Genomic DNA, 22,669 nt, shown 5'->3' with positions numbered 1-22,669 from the left:
AAGGCTAATGTAGCTAATAAACACACAATTAGCTTTGTAGCTCAAATGTAAAGCACTAGCCTCTGCTCATGCTTACATGTTTTTTGATACTGTATGGTATTCTGTGGTCTATAAAAATGGACAAATCACAGCACTTTGTTTGTACTTTTGTCCATTTTCATGGATAAGTGTGTCAGAGTGTCAAACTTCATTAGCAAGTGGTGGCTACTAAAGACATAGAAACAAACTTCACACAACAAACATCTAGGCTGATCAACTATATTTAAGCTAAAGAGCATAATTTTGCAAATTTGATTTCAACCTTAGCAATAGTACTGTGAAAAGCTGAGGAGTGAGTATGTGTAAATGCAATCTGGTCAATTTGTAAATGTAAAAACAGGGAAAAAGAAGTGGAAAATATAGAGAGATATCTGTGATACACAGCACATGATCCACATAGGTTAATGTGTGTGGGATTGTTAAAGGATTCCTCTATTATTATATTGTGCCCTGATCACTGGGGTCCAGTATAGGTCAATAAAGCATGTCAGAGTGCTGTGGTCTGACACACACACAGACGTGCACACTCTACCACAAGCGTTCTATCTCTCTCTCTCTCTCTCTCTCTCTCTCTCTCTCTCTCTTTCTCTCTCTCTCTCTCTCTGTCTACAACAGGAAACACCTGCAGTCTGCTCTCACCGCATGAGCGTTCTCTCTCTCACACACACAGTCACACACACACCAGTGTTCATGAAGACACATGAACATAAAAGACTTGAATGTTTGTTCAATTGTGACAGTTAAGGAGTTGCATCAGCGATTATGTATTATCAGTTAAAGGTTTTCTGCTTCAGACATCCATGTGGATGGAAGCCATGTAGATAGCATGTTTGAAGGTACCACTGCAGTATCAACACCTGTCAACAGTGTGTGGCAACAAGGGGCTTTATTATGACTAGTGCTCTGTTAGTAGTTTGAATTTGTATGAGCTTGAAGCTGTGAATTTACTTAGCGTGCAGTGGGCAGAAACAAAACTGCTTGTGCTCAAAATAAAGGTAGCTATTTCCTGAGCAGAGGTTAAACCTAGAGTTAGACTTGTAACTGCTGTTGAATAAGCTAGCCTGAATTTACTTACCACAGTATCCTTCATTTAAGAAATACATCTACCATATAGATACAGCACAACACTGACAGGGTAGCATTATGGTACGAGTTTCAGGCATAGCCACATTGCTGGTTTTCCCTAGCTAGGGGATGCTCTCTAGCTAGGGGGAGCCTAGGAGCAAGGCATACCTATTCTGCATGATGTTGAAAAATGACTAAATGATCCTGGGGTAATTGCCTGAATAATCTGCTTAGATTATCTATTTTTGTTAGCCACTTCCTACCTTGTCCACCACTGACCACACATTAGCACAGCAGTGATCCCAACATGATAGCATGTCAATGAATGTAGAGCTTATATGAGTGTGATGCAGCAGCATTGCTGGAGTGTTAAAGCTTCTCACTGTCACTGCTGAACTGACCACCTTCAATCCACCTTTAAGGTCTGACCTATACTAGGAACGTAACTCTTGGCAGTACACATGGTATTAGCACTGGAGTACCTAGCTCAAAGCAATCCATGGGTATGGTAACCTAATAATTTACTTATAAGTGTTCTAAATTCTCATTTTTATGCAATGAAACCATTTAGTCTATGATTTCCTTACTTGGTTCTCTAGTATACAGGTTAATTGTGGAAGTATGTTAAGTTAGTCATTAGTCATTGGTGTAAAAGTCTGCTAACTATTACATACCAACACTAGACAATGATTCAAAACAGACAGGCAAGTCCACATTTGAATGGCAGGTAAGTAACATAAAAAAGAGTGATAAGGGGAGAGAGCATGGCCAATTGTGCTCTCTTGCTGGGGATTCAAACTTGCGACCTCTGAGCTAAAATGTGCATTAGAACACTGAGCCATGCAGAGCCCTCAAGAATATGTTTTGTGTTGATGAATATATTTTGCGATGAGGTTCCCTTTGTCTAAAATTACATTTGTTTAAAGATCTAAAAGCATTCACTTTTGCAAATGTAATAACAGAGAAAATCCAGAAGAGGTCATAAACATTGTGCTGTATTAATGGTAAGTCTATAAAATCAGCAACATTTGTAGTCATTTTGTAATGGCTTTAAAACATTAAGCAACATCACACTCAAAATGTCATTACTCATTACTGTAACTGAAAGGAGTTTAGGTGTGTGTATCATGGGAAATGTAGTTCAGCAAGGCCATATTATATAAGAAGCCAACATCCCCATCTCATACATCTAAGAGAGATAAATAAGGAGAGTAAAGTGAATGGAGTAGAACAGCATAACACTTTGAGAAGAACCACTTCCTGCCTCACTCTTCATCTCAGAGCCCGCCATCGTGTGTGTGTTTAAATACAACGTAGGTGTAGGAGTGGGTTGTGAAATATGGGTGGGTTGAAGTTAAGACATTTTGCTTGCTTGGGGAATCTCAAAGTAACTGACACAATCCAAATGATACAGCAGTTGTTTTGGACTGCCTCCCAAAGGAAAATGCCAATACATTTTGATCACTCTATATACTAGAGTACACATTGTGAAAATAATGAGATAAGGAAACAAATGAGCTCAGCAATAGGTCCTCAGTAAAGCTACGTTTTGAATGGGAACTGCTCCCTCTACCTGTCAGTTATAGGTAAAAATTACTATGGGCAATTAGGTTTTGCCTTTAGCATGTTGCAGGTGAAATTGGGAGGCAGAGTTTGGATCTAATTGACTACTGGTCTCTTTTAAAAGGCTTTCTGGTGTGGATGACTAGAGCTTCTTTTGTCATTAACTGTCTTATGCAGATAGACACCTTGTGTTTGCTTTGCTGGAGTGGGATTTAACCCTTGGGGTTTGCTTTTTTCAGTAGTGCCATTTTTATGGTTTGCAAACCGGTTTTAAATAACCTAATGTGAATTGTCAATGTCAATTGTCAATTTCCACTGGTTGTTGTAATGCACTGGTTGAAAACTGGTCAGTATGGATGAGGACACTCTTATTGCCACCTGTGCGATAACCACAATGACTACAACCCTAGCTATCCCCTGTTCTGCATGGACTATAAACAAATAATAAAAACAGGATTTTTTTTCTATTCTAAACTTAAAGCTTTAGTGAGGGATAAACTAAAAAAACTTTTGTAGTAAAACATTAAGGCGTTTCGCTTAATTAGAATGCCATTGTACGTTCTTTTGTGAATACATGTATGTGTTGTGATGATCTCATCTACCTACCACAATAAATGGTACAAAAACCTACATTAAAACTATAGCAAACAACATAAAATGCTTTGTCAGAAAACCTTAACACAGAAGATTACTCAAACAAGTTAATTACATGTATTCCTCACTTCTCACCACTCTATAAGCAGTACACATCGTCAATATAGTGTTGAAAGAACTGAAAGTTACAGTATTGATTTGTTTACCATAATGAACAAAAACTTAAACGTGTGATAAACTGTAATAGTTGTTGTATGTGCATTACATGTCTGAAATTCAAGGTGTGTAATCTGCTTAAACTGCATGACCTATGTCCAACAGGCCTGTGCGATCAGGTTTCACCATGAGGCCGACAGGACACATACACCTACCAACAAAAGATCCTTCCAAATGGCCGACAAACAAATGCTTCGTTTCGCAGTGCAGTGTTTCAGCTGGTTTCCTCAGATACTTTATGTATAGGTGTGTGTGTGTGTGTGTGTGTGTGTGTGTGTGTGTGTGTGTGTGTGTACGCAATGTGATACCCCAGGTCCTGTTCCAAAGGGAGATTGTCATTCAGGCCTTCAGCAGTAGAGTGAGTGCTGTGTAGTTAGAGCACCATTAAGGTGCTTCAACCTAATAGTGGATTTTTGGTATTTTTTCTTCTTTCTGCAGCAAAGACATGTAGCCTCAGGAGCCACAAAAGTGACCATTGTTCTAAATAAGTGAGAAGAATTATGAAGATCTGGGTTCTAATTCTCATTAGCATGCGGCTACATGGTAAGTCATGAGAGTGATGAGTGCATTTATTTTATGTATAAACATAACTAAAAGCATGGAGTTTGCTGTGATCCCACCAGGATAATTTGTGCAAACATGGGCATAGCTAGGATAAATACAGTACAAATGTTTGGGCACCCCTGGTCAGAATTTGTTACTAGTAGTTAAGTAGTAGTTAAATAGCTTTCATAACTGTTCCATGGTCTCAGACTTTAATTAGTTGGTTAGAGCTATAGCTTGTTCAAAATATTTGCTAGGAAGGGCCAGGTGATGCAAATTTAAAATATTTCATAAATAATCTCAATTCTTAATTTTTCAACTTGATGTTTCCTTATCATGAATGATGGAGGTCAAATAGAGGTCTGAAGTAACTGTTTGTAGGACTCAAGCCAAATCAAATTCTAATTGAACGGCAAAAAAGAAGATTTAGCAGACTCTAGAGTGGTGGTACAAAGCTTTGCAAAATTCAGCATTGAGAATTGCAAAGAAACATCTATGCATTTGGTGCATCTATACACCTGGTGCATTTTGGAAACAAGTTTTATGTTGCAGCCATTTCCATAAGGTACATTTCACTGGTAGAAGGAAGAATGGATTGAATTACCGGAATATTCACACTACCTGTAAAAAACTGTAGATAAAGAGAGAATGGCTTCTAGAGTAGAATAAAAGACCCTAGAAGACCATGAAATCCACAACTGACTCCGTAGAAAGGTATATATATATATATATATATATATATATATATATATATATATATATAAATGTGCATTAGGATACACTTACACATATAGAAACATTTGGGCATGGTTGGCCACATGACACAATGTATTGTTTTTTTTTTTATTACTGGTAGTAGTAAACAGCCTATGCCTATTACATTCACATAATCTCAAAAAGACATATAATTTCAGCACATCCTAATGCACATTTTCTCTGTATTTTATAACAGCACATCATCTCTTAAACACTGAAGACAGTGTTATGGCACTGACAGTGGAACTGGGTCACTGGTGTTTTATGATAACATGACTGTTAATAGAAGTAGCAGAGTGAATACTAATGTACATTGAGCTTTATGTTCTAATATTTATTATATTCAGTCAAATGCTACAAAACTGAAAGTATGGTGCTCCACAGTACAAATGGACAATGACCATAAACATGCCATGAGCATCTGAAGGCGAAGAGATGTTCATAAATGGCAGGGTCAGTCACCTAACCGCAAAACAATGCATGCTTTTCACTTACTGAAGAAAGAATTAAAGGCAGAAAGACCCACAAACTACTGAAAGAAATGGAAGAAGTGGTAAAAAAGTACAAAATGGCAATAATTCCTGGAAGGAAGATTTATAAATCAAATCTGAAAGTCTATACCTAAATCACATCTTGATTGCTTAATTTCGGCCCATGTGAACAGTATTTCGGCCCATGTAAACAGAACAATACTGGTACAGTATTGTTCACCAGTTTTGCGGCATTTTACTGAATTTGAGCAGAAAGTGTAGATTTATATACTTCAGAATTGATTCCACTACTTCTATCAGCAGTCACATCATAGATGAAGATCAGTGACCCAGTTCCATTGACGGCTATACATGCCAATGCCATAACAGTGCCTTCACCATTTTAGATGATGCTTCAGATCATTAACCCTTCTTTTCCTTTTCCATACTCTATTTTTGTTTCATCTGTTCAAAGAATCTTGTTCTAGTATTTGGCAGTGGGGCTGCAATGACATAAACACAAAGAATGCATCAACATCAATATTTTAAACCAATACATTGTTTTACTATTGTTATCATTATTATATTTATGATAATTCAAACAAAAACAATGTGATTAACAACACTACATAATTGCTGCATGCATGACTTCAGTCGTTTTTTACTGTTTAAAACAATACTGACCACTGCAGTCTGAATCGGTTGTGAAACAGATTTCCAAAAGTTTCCAAAGCTACTGCAGCACTAGCGTGCCAAAACCACCGTAAGTGTTGGCTAGTCATGTTTAGGAACCATTAGTATGGAAGCTTGTTGTCCTTTAGTTTACAAAATATACTATCTAGTTATTTTATTTATGCCATTAATTTAAGTAAATTTCATTGTGTAGGGACTTAAATAGGCTATTTTATAGTGTTTAGCATGCTGTTTTAACTTTTATATTATATAATAGCATACAGTTCTCAGAATAAAAAAAATATTTTTAATAAAATGATCATTTTGAATTTTTGGAGGAAAATCAAATAAACATTTATTATAAATCAAATATAAATAAAAACATTGTCATTAAACAGTCTCCCTGTCTAAGGCCACATTTTAGGCCACATTTTTAGCCTGTGTCCACTGCAGCTTCAGCGTTCTGTTGGTTCTGCTAACAGTAGTGGAACCCAGTGTGGTCTTTTGCTGTTGTAACCCATCTCAAGGTTGGCCCTGCTCAGTCTTTCCAGTCATCATGTTATAATATTAATATTGAGGAATTACAAATCAATTTTACACAGTACAGGGCAACAGTGAAAATAGCATCCAAAATAATGTCATTTTATTATATAAAACCTGTCACTGTTGCATGTTAAACGTCATGAATATATTAATTGTATATTCTTTATATGAAGTCCCTCTAGCTTCTTTCTTGTAACACTGGTTAGCTTTCTGACAGATAGCTGCCTGCTGTACACAAAGCTGCTGTACAGACAAACATCCTCAACAGCTTACATCACAATGCTTGTTTACAATTAGGTCCTTGAAAATGAAGTGAATGGCTAGTGTCATCTTGGAGAGGTGCTGATGTCGCAGATGCCAATGAGGGAATATTTGCAGTATTTTTATATAATTTATGCCCATATAATATAAATCATTAAGAATTAATAAATAAAAAGAAGGATACAAGCCCGTCTTAAATATGCAAAGTAATGATCTATTCAATATTTACTCCCCTGCATCCTATGATTAGTACAAATATGTTTCCAGATAATGAAGTTGCCACTTTTTTGCTGTTAGATGCTGGTTAAGGATTATACCCCTTATTGAACATTTTGCAAGGGAACGCAGGTTGTTAAAACCCTTGTTTCTTCTTTAGGTTCTTCAGAGTCTTGCTTACTACCAATGCTTTTGTTGCAATGTCAACATCTAAACATCTAAAGTTCCCCTAGTGGGAGCATTTTCAGTGAGATCAACCCTCATCAGCATTTTTAAAATGTATTTGGTTTCAGGTAATGCGGGTTTGCTTTGTAAATGTTGTGAAGTGACTCGTTGGGCCACTGTACAAATTAGCATAGTTGACAACAGTTTAGATTCAAATTTAAATTGATATTTTAATTATACAAATAAATCTAAATGTTCTAGGGCCTGACTTGTGACAAAAAGAAGAAAAAGGTGTTACCTCAGATTTCAAACTAAAAGTACTCATGTAGTATTCTGTTTCTGCAATATAGTAATAGAATACTTAAGTACAGCAGTACAGTACAATTACTGAGACAAAAGAAATAACCTAAGCTAAAGGTTGATTTTGTTGTCATCATCGGTTAAATGTGTTTCAGAAAGAATATATATTCAGTTTTGCTGTGGTTTATCCCTTCTCCCTGTATCTCTGGGTCTGAGATACAAAGAGAATCTTATGTCAGGGAGAATCTCATTTCCTCATGTCAGCACTTTATTTCTTTCTTTTATTGTACATTTTGAGCCTCCTATCTCCAGTAAATATATAAATAAATATATCATATTCAGATTCTTTTTCAACATCTGTTTGCAGCTGTGCTATCTGCTCAAGGTCGGTATGCTCAGAAGTTGCTGAATGATCTGATGGAGAATTACTCCAAGGCTCTGCGGCCTGTAGAGGACACAGACAAGGCCCTCAATGTCACGCTGCAGATTACACTGTCACAGATCAAAGATATGGTAAGTACACAATGACAGAGCAAAGGTGATAACTGCAGACAGCTGACCTAGCGGAAAAAACATGTCTTCTAGACTAAGGCCTGAAGACATTTTCTTTTGATGCTGAGGTCAAGGACAGTACACACATGACCCGCACCCACACCCGCATCTTTCTGGTTTCTCTGTAGTGGGTGTATTGTGTATTTATGTGTGTGGCTAAAGCGGTGTGCATGTCCGGGCTATGTCCTTATGACTACACTACAGAAACTGTATGATAGGTAAAAGGCTGTGTCCAGTTCTTACACTATATGCAGCAGTAATAAGTTATATCATCCATAATCATTAATGTTCTGCAAAAAAATCAAATAACCATGAATATCTCTTACCCAGGTGCAGCTGATAGAGGCAGAGATAATGTAGTATGACATTACATAGTATAAGTATTTACTTAGGTTACTTTAAACTTTGTACTTCTACTCACTACATATTTTACAAGGGAGAAGGCCAGTTTTATGATACTTTTTACTTTCTACATTTAAAAACCAGACTCGTTACTTAAAAAAAAAAACAGTTTTTAACTTCGGTTCATATCTGAATACACAATTTCTTCCCCGCTAGTTCCTTTCTTGTAACACTGGTTAACTTTCTGGTGTTTGTCACGGTGGTGTTTAAAGCAACTTTCAATAGCAGACAGGTAGCTGCGTGCTGTACAGAAAACTGCTGTACAATACACCACTTCTGAAATAATCTTTGTGAACTATTTAATGTAATGAACTGCTCTAACAGACAATCTCTACAATCCCAGCCCACATGCACTACTGAGGTTATTTGTTTTGGGGCCTCACATTTAAGTGAGATCTGTGAGAAGTGAGACTGTATAAGACTGTTCTACTGCTCAGGTGTGCAACATAATCAACATATCATAATATAATAATCATTACAATTAATATAATCATTATAGATATGGTAAGAGTAATAGGAGTAATGATGGTTAATGGCGATAATAATAATAGTGGCAGATTAGAGTTAGAGTTCATGTACATTTTAAATTAGTCATTAGGCAGGTGGCAGTAGGATGGTTAGCTGCAGGAAGGTGGGCAGCTGGTCTCGCATGGGTGGTGGGGAGCCTCATGGGCTGATCTGATGTGCATCTGCACATAGCAGACAGTGTTTAAGTTTGGTGAATCAATTTTACTAGTTTAGTATAGTTAATGGCAAGTCCTGAGAGATGGAAAGGCTGGGGTTTTCAGTGGTCTGAAAAGCAGGTTTCCAAATCTGATTGAACAGCATTGACAAAGGTTAACATTTTAAAGTGTTCTAGATAAGCTGTATCTTTACCACCAATCTCTTAAAAAAAGAACAAAAAAACTGAAGCTCTGAGCTCTGAAAAAAGGCTTAAAAGAGAGGATGGATTGTTGATTACAGATGGGTGGCTTTAATTTTTTTTTAATTTAGCCATTTGTAAATTACAAATTTGTAAAATTTGTAATGTAATTGTTTAAATTACAACGAGAAGTTACAGATGTTATATTACAGATGACTGTGCTGTCAAATATGTGTACATATATTGCTCAAATTAAAACAAATAATTAGAGAAATACCCATCACTTTAAGTACATTTAGGAGCCTGTACTTTTGTACTTTTACTTAAGGGAAAAATATAAAAAGAAAGTCTCACCAAATCTCACCTATGTAAATACATGCCTAAAACATGCCTAAAATGTAAAACACCTATGTAAAAAACATATTTTAACTCTCCAAATGAGCTTCCCATTTGTTCTGTTGCTAAATGAGTGTGCAGGTGTGTTTCTGCATAATATTTTAGTCAAAGTCAAAATGAACTTTATTGTCATTTAGACTGTACAGCAGGAGTACCTAGCTAAACAAGATAGTGTTTCTCCCGGCTCCAGAGTGCAAATATAACACAAAAAGATTACATTAGAGATTATCAGACAGCACTAATAGACATAGAAATATACATAGAATAGAATCATTAAATAACATATATAAAAAATAAAATAAAAAAGAAATGATTGCACATAGTAAGATAGCACTTTTACAGTATGTTTTTGATCAACAGTCCTAAAGGCCATCATGTTGTGTGTTATGTTAGTAGGTGTTTAAAAATGTGGCACATAGCGGTAGTGTTTGCCAGAGGGCAGGAGGCTGAACAGTTCATGGACAGGGTAGCTGGAGTCTCTGACTATCCTGAGGGCTCTGCTGAGGCAGTGTGACTGGTACAGATCTTGAATGGATGGAAGTGAGAATCTGAAGATTCTCTCTGTCATCCTCACCACTCTCTGGAGAGCTTTGTGGTCCGAGATGGTTCTGATGGTCATTCAAGTTTCCTGACCAGGTGCTGAGGGATGACCTAATTGAAGGTCAATGAAAAGCATCTGCACATAACTGTTCTTGTTTTCCAGATTCCTGTTTTCCAGTTTGTTAGGTTACCAGGTGAGAATGATGAGCATGGTGAAACAACACCTTGGCTAAGTGTTATAGTCAGTGAGGATGTGTGTCAGTTTGTCAGCACATCCCCTAATTACATACCCTGGCATATTGTCAGATATGGACTTAAAAGCAGCATTGCATGCTTTTAGAAGCATACACATGCGTGGGGATGCCGTTCACAATGGTCACATCTTCTACACATTTGGATATGAATTCAATCCCAGACTTGGCATACTCCCACCAGTATGATGTGTTCATTGACAGTAGCAGCCTTTTTAAATGCAATTCAGTCTGTCAATACAGTCCCAAAGTGCTGAAACTGCTCCCTCTGGCCAGGTTCTTATCTGCTTTACAGATAACTGGCATCCGGTTTGCAGTGGCTTGAATGCTGAAAGCAGATTTTTATCAATAACTTCAAACAAACATGATTTACATTATGGCATCCAAAGAGTTCAATTTTGGTCTCATCTGACCAGACTATATAAAATTTTAAATGTGCTATGCATTACTTATTAAGTGGTCCTTTGCTCTTGGACAACTTTTCTGAAAATTCTTTTCACTCCGCTGTCTGAAATCTTGCGGGAAGCCCCTGGCTGTGGCCGGTTTATGGTGAAATGATGTTCCTTCCACTTCTGGATTATGGCCCCAACAGTGGCATCGGTATGTTTTGCGACAATAAGGCTGCGAAGGTCTTGCGAGAGCTCACTGGTTTTGCCCATCATGATGTTTCTTGTGTAGCACCTTGTAATTGAGATACCTTTTCATAGGCCATAAATTGAACCAGCTGATATGAATTTGCACTAAGTAGCAGGATTGCTTTCTAATTGATAGATTTCAGCTGGTATCATGATTTCCCATGGTTTTTTGTGTGGATTGGAAGGGTTGTTACTGACATGTGGTCAATAGCAGCAAGAAATATATTTACTTAGAAAATTGGTGATGTGTATTCTGTGCCTAAAAAAGAACAGTTAGTTGAAATAACAAGACACGACCACTCTCCGCTCAACATCAACAGCTCCTCTGTGGAGATTGTTAAAAGCACCAAGTCTCCCTCCACCCATCCTCACCCTCTTCTATAGAGGGACCATAGAGAGCATCCTGAGCAGCTGCATCACTGCCTGGTTTGGGACCTGCACAGCCTCTGACCGCAAGACCCTCCAGCGCATTGTGAGGACAGCTAAGAGGATCATCGAAGTCTCTCTCCCCTCCGTCATGGACATTTACACTGCCCGCTGCATCCGCAAAGCAACCAGCATTGTGGATGACTCCACCCACCCTTTACACAGACTGTTCTCCATCCTGCCATCAGGAAGAAGGTACCGCAGCTAGTCCAACATGACCAGACTCTGCAATAGCTTCTTCCCCAAACCATCAGACTTCTCAACTCAACTCAACTTCTGAACTGATGTCTTTTCTGTTACATGCACATCTCTCTCATGCATCTCTCTCTCTCTCTCTCTCTCTCCAACCATTTACTCCAGATAAAATGGGAAGCATTTTTGCACAAAGCATTTTGCATAAAATAACTTTACTACCTCACTCAACTCAATATTTATTACACATTGCATAATTTGCACACTACACCCAATTATTTATTATTCTGTACTGTGTTGTGTTGTCTGTCCGCACTTGTACTGTGTTGCACTTGTGTTCTGTATGCAGTGTTTATGTTGCACCATGGTCCTGGAGGAACGATGTTTTGTTTCACTGTGTACTCTGTATGTAGTTGAAATGACAATAAAACCCCACTTGACTTGACTTGAAATAATTGAAAAACTAATATTGACATGACATGATTGTGTGTGTCTGTATGTATATATGTTCACCTTGAATTTGTCTGTACAACTTAAAACTCTACTTCAATGAGTTTCAGCAGTGAGTTTCCGCTCTGTTCAAACCTGATCAAATATTTATTTACTGACCTGGCTGAGGACTTTCCACCAACTGGATTTGGTTTCTTGAAGACACTGATTACCTCTAATGGTCTTGAGTCATTCCATAAAAAGAGTGCCATTTGAGTCTGCAACATCTGATGAGTTGGAGACAAAGATAGGTTAATAAGTTTACAATTGCCATGTTCAAATGCATAAACCATTTTATATGTAGGTTAAAATAAACATGCTTTTGCTCACCTTCTCATATTCATATAACAACATTGTACATACATTATGTCCATATTTAGACAAACATTGCTCAAGATTCACTTTTTTTATTCCATTACTCAGTGTTTCTTAGTTCAGAAAAAAACATATTTTTAATGCTGCATCTCAGTTGTGTAAACAGAATATATATGAGAATTTATATGTTAAAAAATATTTCTAGCACACAGTGGGACCAGGCATTTCTTTATCTTTGCATCCTGGCAATGTATGTCTGTGGTATTGCTGATGTTTAAACTCACAATCTGATTATATAGTGAACTCTTTTTTTTTGGTTCAGGTTATATGCCCAGGCATTAAATCTACCTGTTATTTTTCATGTTGTTGATAGGATGAGAGGAACCAGGTGCTGACCACATACTTATGGGTACGGCAGATCTGGCATGATGCATACCTGCGCTGGGATAAGGAGGAGTATGATGGCCTTGAAGTCATACGCATCCCAAGTGACCTCGTCTGGAGACCAGACATTGTCCTTTACAACAAGTAACATACTTTACACTCCAGAACGGGTTAATTTAAGGGATTTAACAACAATATTACATTAACCATTTAGGAATTATAGCCATGTTTTATTTAGTCCCTCTATTTTCAAAGGCTCAAAAGCAACTTTACAGTAAGGACATAAACAGTCTGGTGTTGACACCAAGAGGTGTCAATTGAAGTGAAGGAGGCCATGACAAGGCTGATAAAAACAAACCAGAAAGATAGAGAGATAGCAGTTAGTTAAATAAGCAATTTGGTACATTCTTAAAAAGAAAGAGATCTTAGCCATATCAAAAGGCTTGAAAGGCCACGGATGTCAACTAAAGTAGAGAGTTCATTCCTTGGTGAAAAACATATTCAGAACATCTAGTCAAGTCAAGAACACTTAAGTTACTTATACTTGTCTTCAATCGAGAGATGCCTTCATGAATTCAAATACAAATATGCATACAAAACTTTCTATTTTTACATAGTATATATGTTTTTTCTTTAACTTTTCCACATTACATTTTGCCAATAAATACAAACTGTGTTCCCTCTCTCTTTTTCTCTGTCTTGTCTGTCTCTCTCTCGCTTGCTCTCTCTTTCTCTCTCTTAGTGCTGATGAAGAAGACTCGTCAGGTCCACCTGACACTAATGTGGTGCTACGATATACGGGTGAAATCACGTGGGATGCTCCTGCCATCACTAAGAGCTCATGTGTGGTGGATGTTTCTTACTTCCCCTTTGACAGTCAGCAATGCAACCTCACCTTCGGCTCCTGGACCTACAATGGCAATCAGGTGAAACACACATTTGTTGTCCAAACTTTGCTTGTTTAGTTTTGGATTAAGGGTATTATGTAAGGACTCTAAGGTCATGTATTAATAGTGCATGGTGAATCCTAGCCAAAGTACACTTTCCAAGTGTGCGTGCAATTTGATAGACCTCAAAAGTAACAACAGGCAACCTGTCTGCTGGTCTGTACCTAATCTAAAAGGATCTGATGTTTTTAGAGTGGTGTGACATAGGAGGTCTCCAGAAGTTTAGAGGAAAAAAAGATAGAAAGATAAGGGGTGCAAAGTCATGGAGCTTGTTTCAGTCTGTTTTTAACACGTAACCAATTAAGAGGGCTGGGAACTGGATGTAGATGCAGACCGTTTATTAACACACATGCAAGCAGAATCAAATCTTGTGGTCACACACAATCACAGTGTCAATAGAGTACCAAGCAGACTGCCAGGCTAGGAGATTCTACAGGTCCTGGACTCTGCTGGATATTCCCCAGTTTTTTTGGATTAGAAACAGCCTAGTCTGCCACATTGTCAATAGAGTAATGGAACAGCAAATGGGGAGAGTGCATAGATATTGAAATGGGCAAATGGTTTGACCAAAAATCTAATTCTGCTCCCACAGGTGGACATTACTATGGGAGGAATGGAAGGTGGTGATCTTTCGGACTTCGTGGAGAATGTAGAGTGGGAGTGTCATGGAATGCCGGCTGTGAAGAATGTGATCATGTACGGCTGCTGCTCAGACCCATACCCTGACATCACTTACACTGTGCTGCTCAAACGCCGCTCCTCCTTCTACATCTACAATCTGCTGCTTCCCTGCTTCCTCATTTCCTTCCTGGCTCCGCTAGGTTTCTACCTGCCTGCAGACTCTGGAGAGAAGGTCTCTCTGGGGGTCACCGTGCTCCTGGCCCTCACTGTTTTCCAGATGATGGTGGCTGAGAGCATGCCACCATCAGAGAGTGTGCCACTTATTGGTGAGTTCAGTGTAGAGTTCAGTGTATAAAGAAAAAAATCGCTAAAAGTATGTTTTATTTCAATCATTTGGTTGGTTCAAGATTTTCATCTAAATCTAACATGCTCACACAACACCTTACAGTAAGGAATATGGGCAACAACATGGCTTGCACAATTTTTGTGCAATTTTGAAGATTTGAATATGTTGATACAGAACTGTAAATTGTAACTTAATTGGACTGTCAAACACTGCTCCAATCCTTAAGATCATCCTTTCAGTCAATTCTAACTGTGCCTCAATCAGAAAAATGCATTTGGGATCTAAGCACTGAGACTTTGGAACATTTTTCAGGTTGCTCTTAGACATAGTCTTTCTGTATCCCTTTTAAACCCAAGTTTAAAACATACTTTGATTATTTGGCAAGAATAGGGAAATGCATAGAGTGTGTTTAACATTTGCGTTTGTCTGAATGTGATGTCTAGAAAGGTGGATAACAGTAATACTGTTGTTTGACTTGAATAGCACTTTTGTTAATATCTTTTTTAAAAAAGAAAGAATGAAGCAACTTATTGCTATTTATTATCTCAGAGTGGGTATAGTTCTTAGCTTTTGACTGACTGTTTGATTCCAGACATTTTAGAAGCGACTCACATCACAGCTCCTTGTTTATACGGAGAGAGAAAGAATGATTGAAATATTATTCCAAAAGCTTTAAAGGCAGGCTTTCTACGTGGTAGCTTTATAATTCTGGCTACTAATGAGAAGTCAGCACCTTGTAATCTAAGATGACATGACCGTTCATAATAAGAGAGAGGAAAGTCAACTGAGGGGGCAAGGACATTTAGAGCTTTATCTATGTCAATAGCAGAATTTTAAATTACTGCAAGTGTTTGAGAGTGTTTGTTTTTGTTAAATTATATTATTTCTATTTAATTCCGTCACCATTTGCAGGTTGCAGGCATTCTCTGCATATTTACAATTGTGAAAGCAATTAAATTCACTATGATATCTGTAATGCAGTGCACTCATAAACAAAACTGGCAAAGGCAAAGTAACATTCTACTCATTCCAAGGTTAAAATCAAAATGTTGTCTGGGGTCTTTTTTTTTATCTGTTTTGTTTAGGTCTCAAGTTAGTCAGCAAGCATCTTAATATTCTAATTCAAGTCCCCACCCGAGTAAGGGGACCATTGAGTAATTTGATTTTACTTAACTATTGTAAGATTATTTGTTCATTAGAGGTTTATGCATATGCTAATCTGCTGTTTATTTTTTATGTTGTAGGTAAATATTACATAGCAACCATGACAATGATCACAGCCTCCACTTCTCTGACAATCTTTATTATGAACATTCACTTTTGTGGTGCAGAGGCCAAACCGGTACCCCATTGGGCCAAAGTCCTTATCATTGACTATATGTCCAAGATCTTCTTTGTGTATGAGGTGGGAGAAAACTGCACTACTCCTGAAAGCGATCGTGGCCCCATCTTCACTGAGGACCCAATTGCCAGCCTGGAAAGAGATGGCTACTTTGACAGTGGCTTCTATGGTGACAACCAGCTTGATGATGGGCCCCATAATCCGTTTAAAATGTACAATGACTGTGGCAGAGATTGTCACCATATCAGCAATCACCATAGAAGTGGGTACCAGCAAAACAATGCACATGGGCACTATATGAAGTTGTGTAGACCATCACAGTTTTCCCCTCTGAGACAAAAAACACACCGGCCCAAGTACACACACCACATTGGACGAGATGGCAACGCTGTACACCCCATACACCAGAGTGAGGAGAAACTGAAACAAAGTGACCTTTCCATTCCAGAAAAACTCAATGTATATGCTTACGAGGATGGCAATGGCTATCCTAATGGCAGTAGCTTTCACCACGACAATTGTTACAGCAAACCATATGCAATGGAAGATTATGGAGAAGGAGATGACATGGCCAGAAACACATGCGTGTGTGGTCAGCATCAGAAAGTGGTGCGGAACATTGAGTACATCGCCAATTGTTTTCGGGAGCAAAGGTCACACCAGGCCAAAGGAGCAGAGTGGAAAAAGGTTGCCAAGGTAATGGACAGGTTCTTCATGTGGGTCTTCTTCATCATGGTCTTCCTCATGAGCATTCTTGTCATGGCTAAGGCTTCCTAAGAACATATATCCTTGATTCTGCCTAGACAAGAATAAAATGATATGTTTTGTTCCAAAGAAAGGGCTGAAGGCTGACTCTATTTATTTCTTACAGGGAATTCCACCATTTTATTCCACCATTTCCATATATATTTTTTAATTCTTGATTCAGTAGTTGACAAATTACACATAATACTTGGTAAACTTGGTAAACTTTTACTGCACTGCTTGTTTGTTAATATTTCTGTCTTTAATTTGGTCTTTAGTAAGTGAAAAGCATGTTCCAGTAAGTGAAAACCATGGGTTGCGGTCAGAACATTTTATTTTCTTTTTACATTTTTTTGTTTTGCTCACGTATACATTTTGGGTCATTATCCATATGTACCATTTAAAGCCATCCTATTAGTTTTGCAGCAGACAGTTAGCTCTATACAAATTATAATTAGTTCAGCTACTTCTATCAACTGTCATATCAAATACCAGTGAAGTTACAATGGCAGCCATACACATACATGCCATTACAGTGCCTCCACCATGTTTGACAGATGTGGTATGCAGTATAAACCTTTTCTAATGCCAACAGTACCAAAATAAGTTCTTGTAACTTAATTATTTCATCTTCACTATGATGCCTTGCTGATTTTATTTTTTATTGAAAATACAGTACAAAGAAAAATTCAAGCTGGACCATTTAAAAACTGGCTGTGAAATGTAGGAGTATTTAATTATGTATTTTAATTTGACATTATTTTAGGTATGTAATTAGTAATTCATTATAAAATCTTGGTAAGATTATTCAAGATTGTTTATGCTCTGGATGGGTTATTTTTATTTACCTATCATTTATAAAGCATTTGCACAGTTTGGATGTAACAATAGTATTGCTTGAAATTATTATTTTTTGTGCTGTCATGACGTGTTAGGCCAGACCAAGATGGATGAACACTCCGACCAAGATGGATACAAAGCAAGAGGGTTTATTTAACAAAACCAGCTTAAACACAAGGGGTGCAAAACGTGAGCAGCAAACAGAGGGCAAAACCGTGAACACAACCAGAACGTGACAACAAAAATGGCGAACACAACAAAACTGGGACTGGGAGGAGCCGGGAGCTGAGCAGGCATTAATGGACTACACAGGTGAAAACCAAAGAGGGAACCCGAACCTAAACCAACAGGCAGAGCCTGGGCATGGGGACACTAAAGCTAAACAATGGGAGAGCCGTGCTCTAATAACTCAAGAGGGGTAGCTGGGGAACCAGCCGCTAGACCAAATGGCAAGGTCGATTTTGCTTGATCTCAGTGCAGTATTGGACACAATATCCTGCTAGACAGGTGTTGTGCACCTGATCATTACCAGCTACCTTAGCTCACTGTTAATGTATGTTAAAGTTTGCAATTAAACAGTCATTATGGTCAACAGCTGTAATATTGTGATGTTATTAATATGTGTGTAATTATGATTACGTGTGTAGGTTCGGCCTAAGGGGCTTATCCTTTATAGACTCAGGAGCAGAGCTGTTAGAGGCTGGTTCTCCTTTGCTCGATCTGAGTAGCTGCCAAGAGAGTACAGGAGACCACTAATGTTGAGGCCACTAGCCTTGCAGTTTTATATACTTACCTGTTAATGGGGTAACTTCCAGCCTTGTAAATAATTGTAGTTATCTTGCGTTTTGTTTCTTTTGTTTGCACTATTTTTATGTTGTGTGTTCACCCCTTAAGCATTAATAAAATTCACTTACACTTAACATTTAAGGCATTTAGCAGACACTCTTATTCAGAGTGTCAAGTGCTTCACTATTTCTCAGAAAATAACCTTAGCCAGTTTGTCTAGCATCCTAGATAGATACATAGATACCTCTACCTCTAAGCTTAGATGCAACTAAGTACAAAAGTCAGTAAGGAGACCACAATACTCGACACTACACTTCGCCCAAGTACTCTCAGAAGAGATGGGTCTATTCAGTCCATGTTTGAAGACAGCGAGTGACCGTTTGAATACCCAGGGGAAATACGTTTCACCACCTCGGTGCCAGAACAAAAAAAAGCCTGGGTGCTTGTCCTCCGTAGATCTTTAAAGGATGGCTGGTCAAGCCGAGTTGTGCTTACAGACCCTATCCCTTCGGGGTAGTTCCAGCATCGCAACATGTTTAAAAATGTGTTTAGGAAATACAGGCTTAGCTTTGTTCTGGTTCAGATGACACCTTACTAGCTATATGTTTGGAAATGTAAACAGTTAAGTGTCTGCATATACAAAAGTCAAATACAGCTATCCACAAGGTTTCCTTCTGGGACCTCTATTATTAATGTAGAAGTAAGTATGCTACTACTAGTTACAGTCTGGTCTGTCATTCAATGCAAATACAGACAATATTATTAGAATAGACTTTATTATTTTTTTAAACATTGCTGAACTCAGAAATGAAAGTTTCATACATGATCCCTTCTTAATTACAAATTAAGATTTATTTACATTGCATTTTTAACAGACGTAAGGACATGATTTCTTCAAATCAGGAGTAAAAAAACCTTGAGAGGAGCAACAACAGATTACAAAAGAAGGTTTGTTCACAGCTGTGTGGAATATATGGTGTGTGCATTGTGTGGGTGTGAGTGGAGTTGGTGGTGTATTTGTGTGTCTGTGCAGTGTGCAGTGTGGAGTGTGCATATGTGTGATGTGTAAAGTGTGTTGTGTGTGTGGTGTGGTGTGAGCAGTGTGTCTGTGGTAAACCTTGGACTGGCTTTATGCTTCTGTTACCTTTAAAATACTGTGAAAATGTTTGTGCCCCCTGAATGGGATCCGAAAAGCCCAGACTTTGCCTGACTGCTGCTTAGACACTGCTCAGACACTAATCATTCGATTGCATCAAAAAGCACACACTGCGGGTATAGGGTCTACCACCCCGTAAGGTCTTGAAGTTCTTGCTCAAAAACTGTGAAAATCTGACAATAATAATAAGAGAAAATGTTACAGATAATATTTACAATCTCCATGATTGTCAATTGTATTTTAAAGAAGAGTGAAACTTAACGCAATATAAAATGGCCATTTCCAAAAGGTAATCTATACAACCTATATATATTAGTTCAGTGTTTCTCCTACTATGTATATATTGTCGTTATCCAAATCTCCAAAACAGCTACTTTACAGGAGGAGGACAAATCTTAACTTTCAATGTCAGTCAGTGTAATAATATTTAATTCCAAACCAGTTTGGAGCATTTCTATTAGTCTATTCATCCAGAATTATTTACACAGGGTATAGAACAGTTACAGGGCTCAAATGATGGAGAAAACTAAAAACAGACAAAAATGGAGATATATATTTGGACAGTACAGTCTTTGGACAGCAGCGACATGTATTATAAAGTGATTCTACTGTAGAATCTTTAAATAACTGGAATCCACATCACCACAATTGTTGTTTGCTTTTAATAAGTGGAATCAAACACATTAGAAAAATATCATTTCTAAATAAAATGTTTGTGACCCTGTTTCTGATCAATCATGCAAACCACAACAACTAAAAGATTCCTGATCTTCCTGATTCCTGATTACTACACAACAGGACGAGTTGTGTAGTGTAAAGGGTACAACGATCTGGCAATTCTAAAAGTTGTGTAGTGTGAACCTGGTGTAAAAGGACAACATATTGTAACAATCTTTCCCATTAATGGTTACTAAACATGACTAGACAATACTTCTGGCGGTCCATTTTCTAGAATAGCGCCTGTGTGGTCTCTTTAGGTAATTACTCATTGCGTTAGTGCTGCTGTAGTACGCCAATGACAATTTGCTCAGTCTAAAACTACCCTTTTGTTTTGTTCTAATCTAAAGCCCTCTAATACAACTTGGGACTTTAGAAACTTTTAGAAACTTCTTTCATTGCCAGATTCTGTCACAGCTTTATTTTGTTAAAACGGTAGCTTTAACGTCTTCCTTCTTTTCCTTTTATATTCATTCAAAAGCAATGACTTTTAGTTAAAGTGATGGTATGTTTCCTCGTGTGTGAGAAGTAACATGATCTGTGGCTAGCATGGACACATCAACAATACATAACTAACCTTAACCATACACACGCATCAATAATGTATAATTAACTAATTAAAGTAACATTCCTCTTCCTTACTGTCCACAAAGGAAAACTCATATCCTGTTTACACACATAAACACACCTAAACAGAAATTCCAGAGAAGTTCAAAATGACCATGTTAGCTGAAACACTGGATTAAGTATGGTGCTGATACAATGTTGCAACAACAGATGAGCTACAGTCAATAATTGTAAATCTACAAAGTACACCTATATAGCATGCATATGTGGAACATTTCTGGCACAGACATACTTCTGGTCCGCTGTCAGCACTGGCAAACTGCACTAGAGCAGAATTATGGAGAACTGGTATTTCTTACTACTGGGCTCCCCCTACAGTTAGAATGTGTTATTCACACGTTAAGTCTCCTTTACAGATATTATTCTGGTCTGTGCTTATTGTCCTGACACCAATTGGTTGTAGTTCCTTATCGTAGAATCACAGCAGGTTCCGACGAATTTGAGAAAACACCAAATAAAGAAGAATTAAAAAGAAAGAGAGAAACCAGTAGCACACACATTGCATCAGGGGATCCCAAAGTCAAACCTGGGAACTCCATGCTCTAACTCACTACATAAGCTTGTTAATTACTGGGTTCAATCAGGTGCGCTTGACTTCATCAGGATGCACTCCATCCCAAAGGTGGATGTCTTCTCTGGCTGTAATAAACAAAATACATACATATTTGAAGTAATTTCTCACAGTCACTGTTCTCAAAACTGTAATCTGGGCAGCCTCATCTGTCGACGTGGGCAGGGTGGCAGTATTAACCTTCAACGTGGCAAGGGTAAGGTGGCAAGGTGTTGACAGGCTCACTTTTTCACCTCACAGTGCTCTGTCCAGTGTTGCCCATAGCTAAAGAGAGTGTCTTGTATATATCATGTATATAGGGCTGCCTGTAAGATAGTAATTATGGAATGTACTGTTTGTAAACACACACTATGTCCAGAAGTATTAAGAGTTTGTGCCATTTTGCTTTCTATTCTTCTGGAACTCGTTTATAGTAGATAAACATCTATACGAGTCTCAGAAGAATAGAAAGCAAAATACATTGTTGTAAGAATTTGATTGCATTCAGGTACTGGTGTTGGATGATTCGCCTTGGTTTCACTTTTTATTCAGCTTAAGACACACTGTTAGCAGAGGCGTCGCTTAGCTTATTACTCTAGCTTCGGGCTACTTCACTCTCCATTTGTTTTTCTCCTGACGTCCTCCTGTCTATGCCTGACAGAAAGCTAGTTTCCACTCAAACTTTGAACAACATAAAGTACAAAACAATATACAAATAGTCGATGAGGACGTTTTAAATAAATACACAAATAACAAACAAACAAACAATCAATCAAAAAACAGAAAAAGGAACAAAGCCATACAAAACAGTACGTTTTTAGAGATCTGGTGTGGGATGATGCAACAGTTTTTTAATCTACTGAATGAAGAATAGTATTTCAATTAGTAATTTAATTAATTCATAAAACAGAATAAAGAGGGCTTATTTTCCATCCACTTATTGCAGCGAATGTGGTATTTTGGTAAAAGTATGACCACATTTATGGCATCAGAGAAGGCTGGACTTAACGTTTTTATGACTTAAGTAATAAAATAAAATGGCATCAACATCAAAAGAAGGAAGGTTATGTTTAAACCAGTTTCTAGTGTCTGACCAAACCCTTTGTGTATATTTACACGAAAAGAACAAATGCTTCAGGTTTAAAT

The 22,669-nt window shown here is 37.8% G+C and overlaps 1 protein-coding gene across 1 annotated transcript; it reads left to right on the top strand.

Annotated features, from left to right (window-relative positions):
- Positions 1 to 3,977: 3,977 nt before the first annotated feature.
- Positions 3,978 to 16,880, top strand: chrna9a (cholinergic receptor, nicotinic, alpha 9a). The gene is made up of 6 exons (XM_072670281.1): positions 3,978 to 4,020; positions 7,771 to 7,916; positions 12,837 to 12,991; positions 13,590 to 13,773; positions 14,387 to 14,741; positions 16,006 to 16,880. Exons 1-6 carry the CDS (start codon positions 3,978 to 3,980, stop codon positions 16,878 to 16,880), a joined length of 1,758 nt encoding a protein of 585 aa, XP_072526382.1.
- The last annotated feature ends 5,789 nt before the right edge of the window (positions 16,881 to 22,669 follow it).

Source organism: Salminus brasiliensis, chromosome 24, assembly GCF_030463535.1.
Source record: "Salminus brasiliensis chromosome 24, fSalBra1.hap2, whole genome shotgun sequence".
NCBI classification, from domain to species: Eukaryota; Metazoa; Chordata; class Actinopteri; order Characiformes; family Bryconidae; genus Salminus; species Salminus brasiliensis.
The sequence above is the reverse complement of the archived record's forward strand: the minus strand, read 5'-3'. Positions and strand labels throughout refer to the sequence as shown.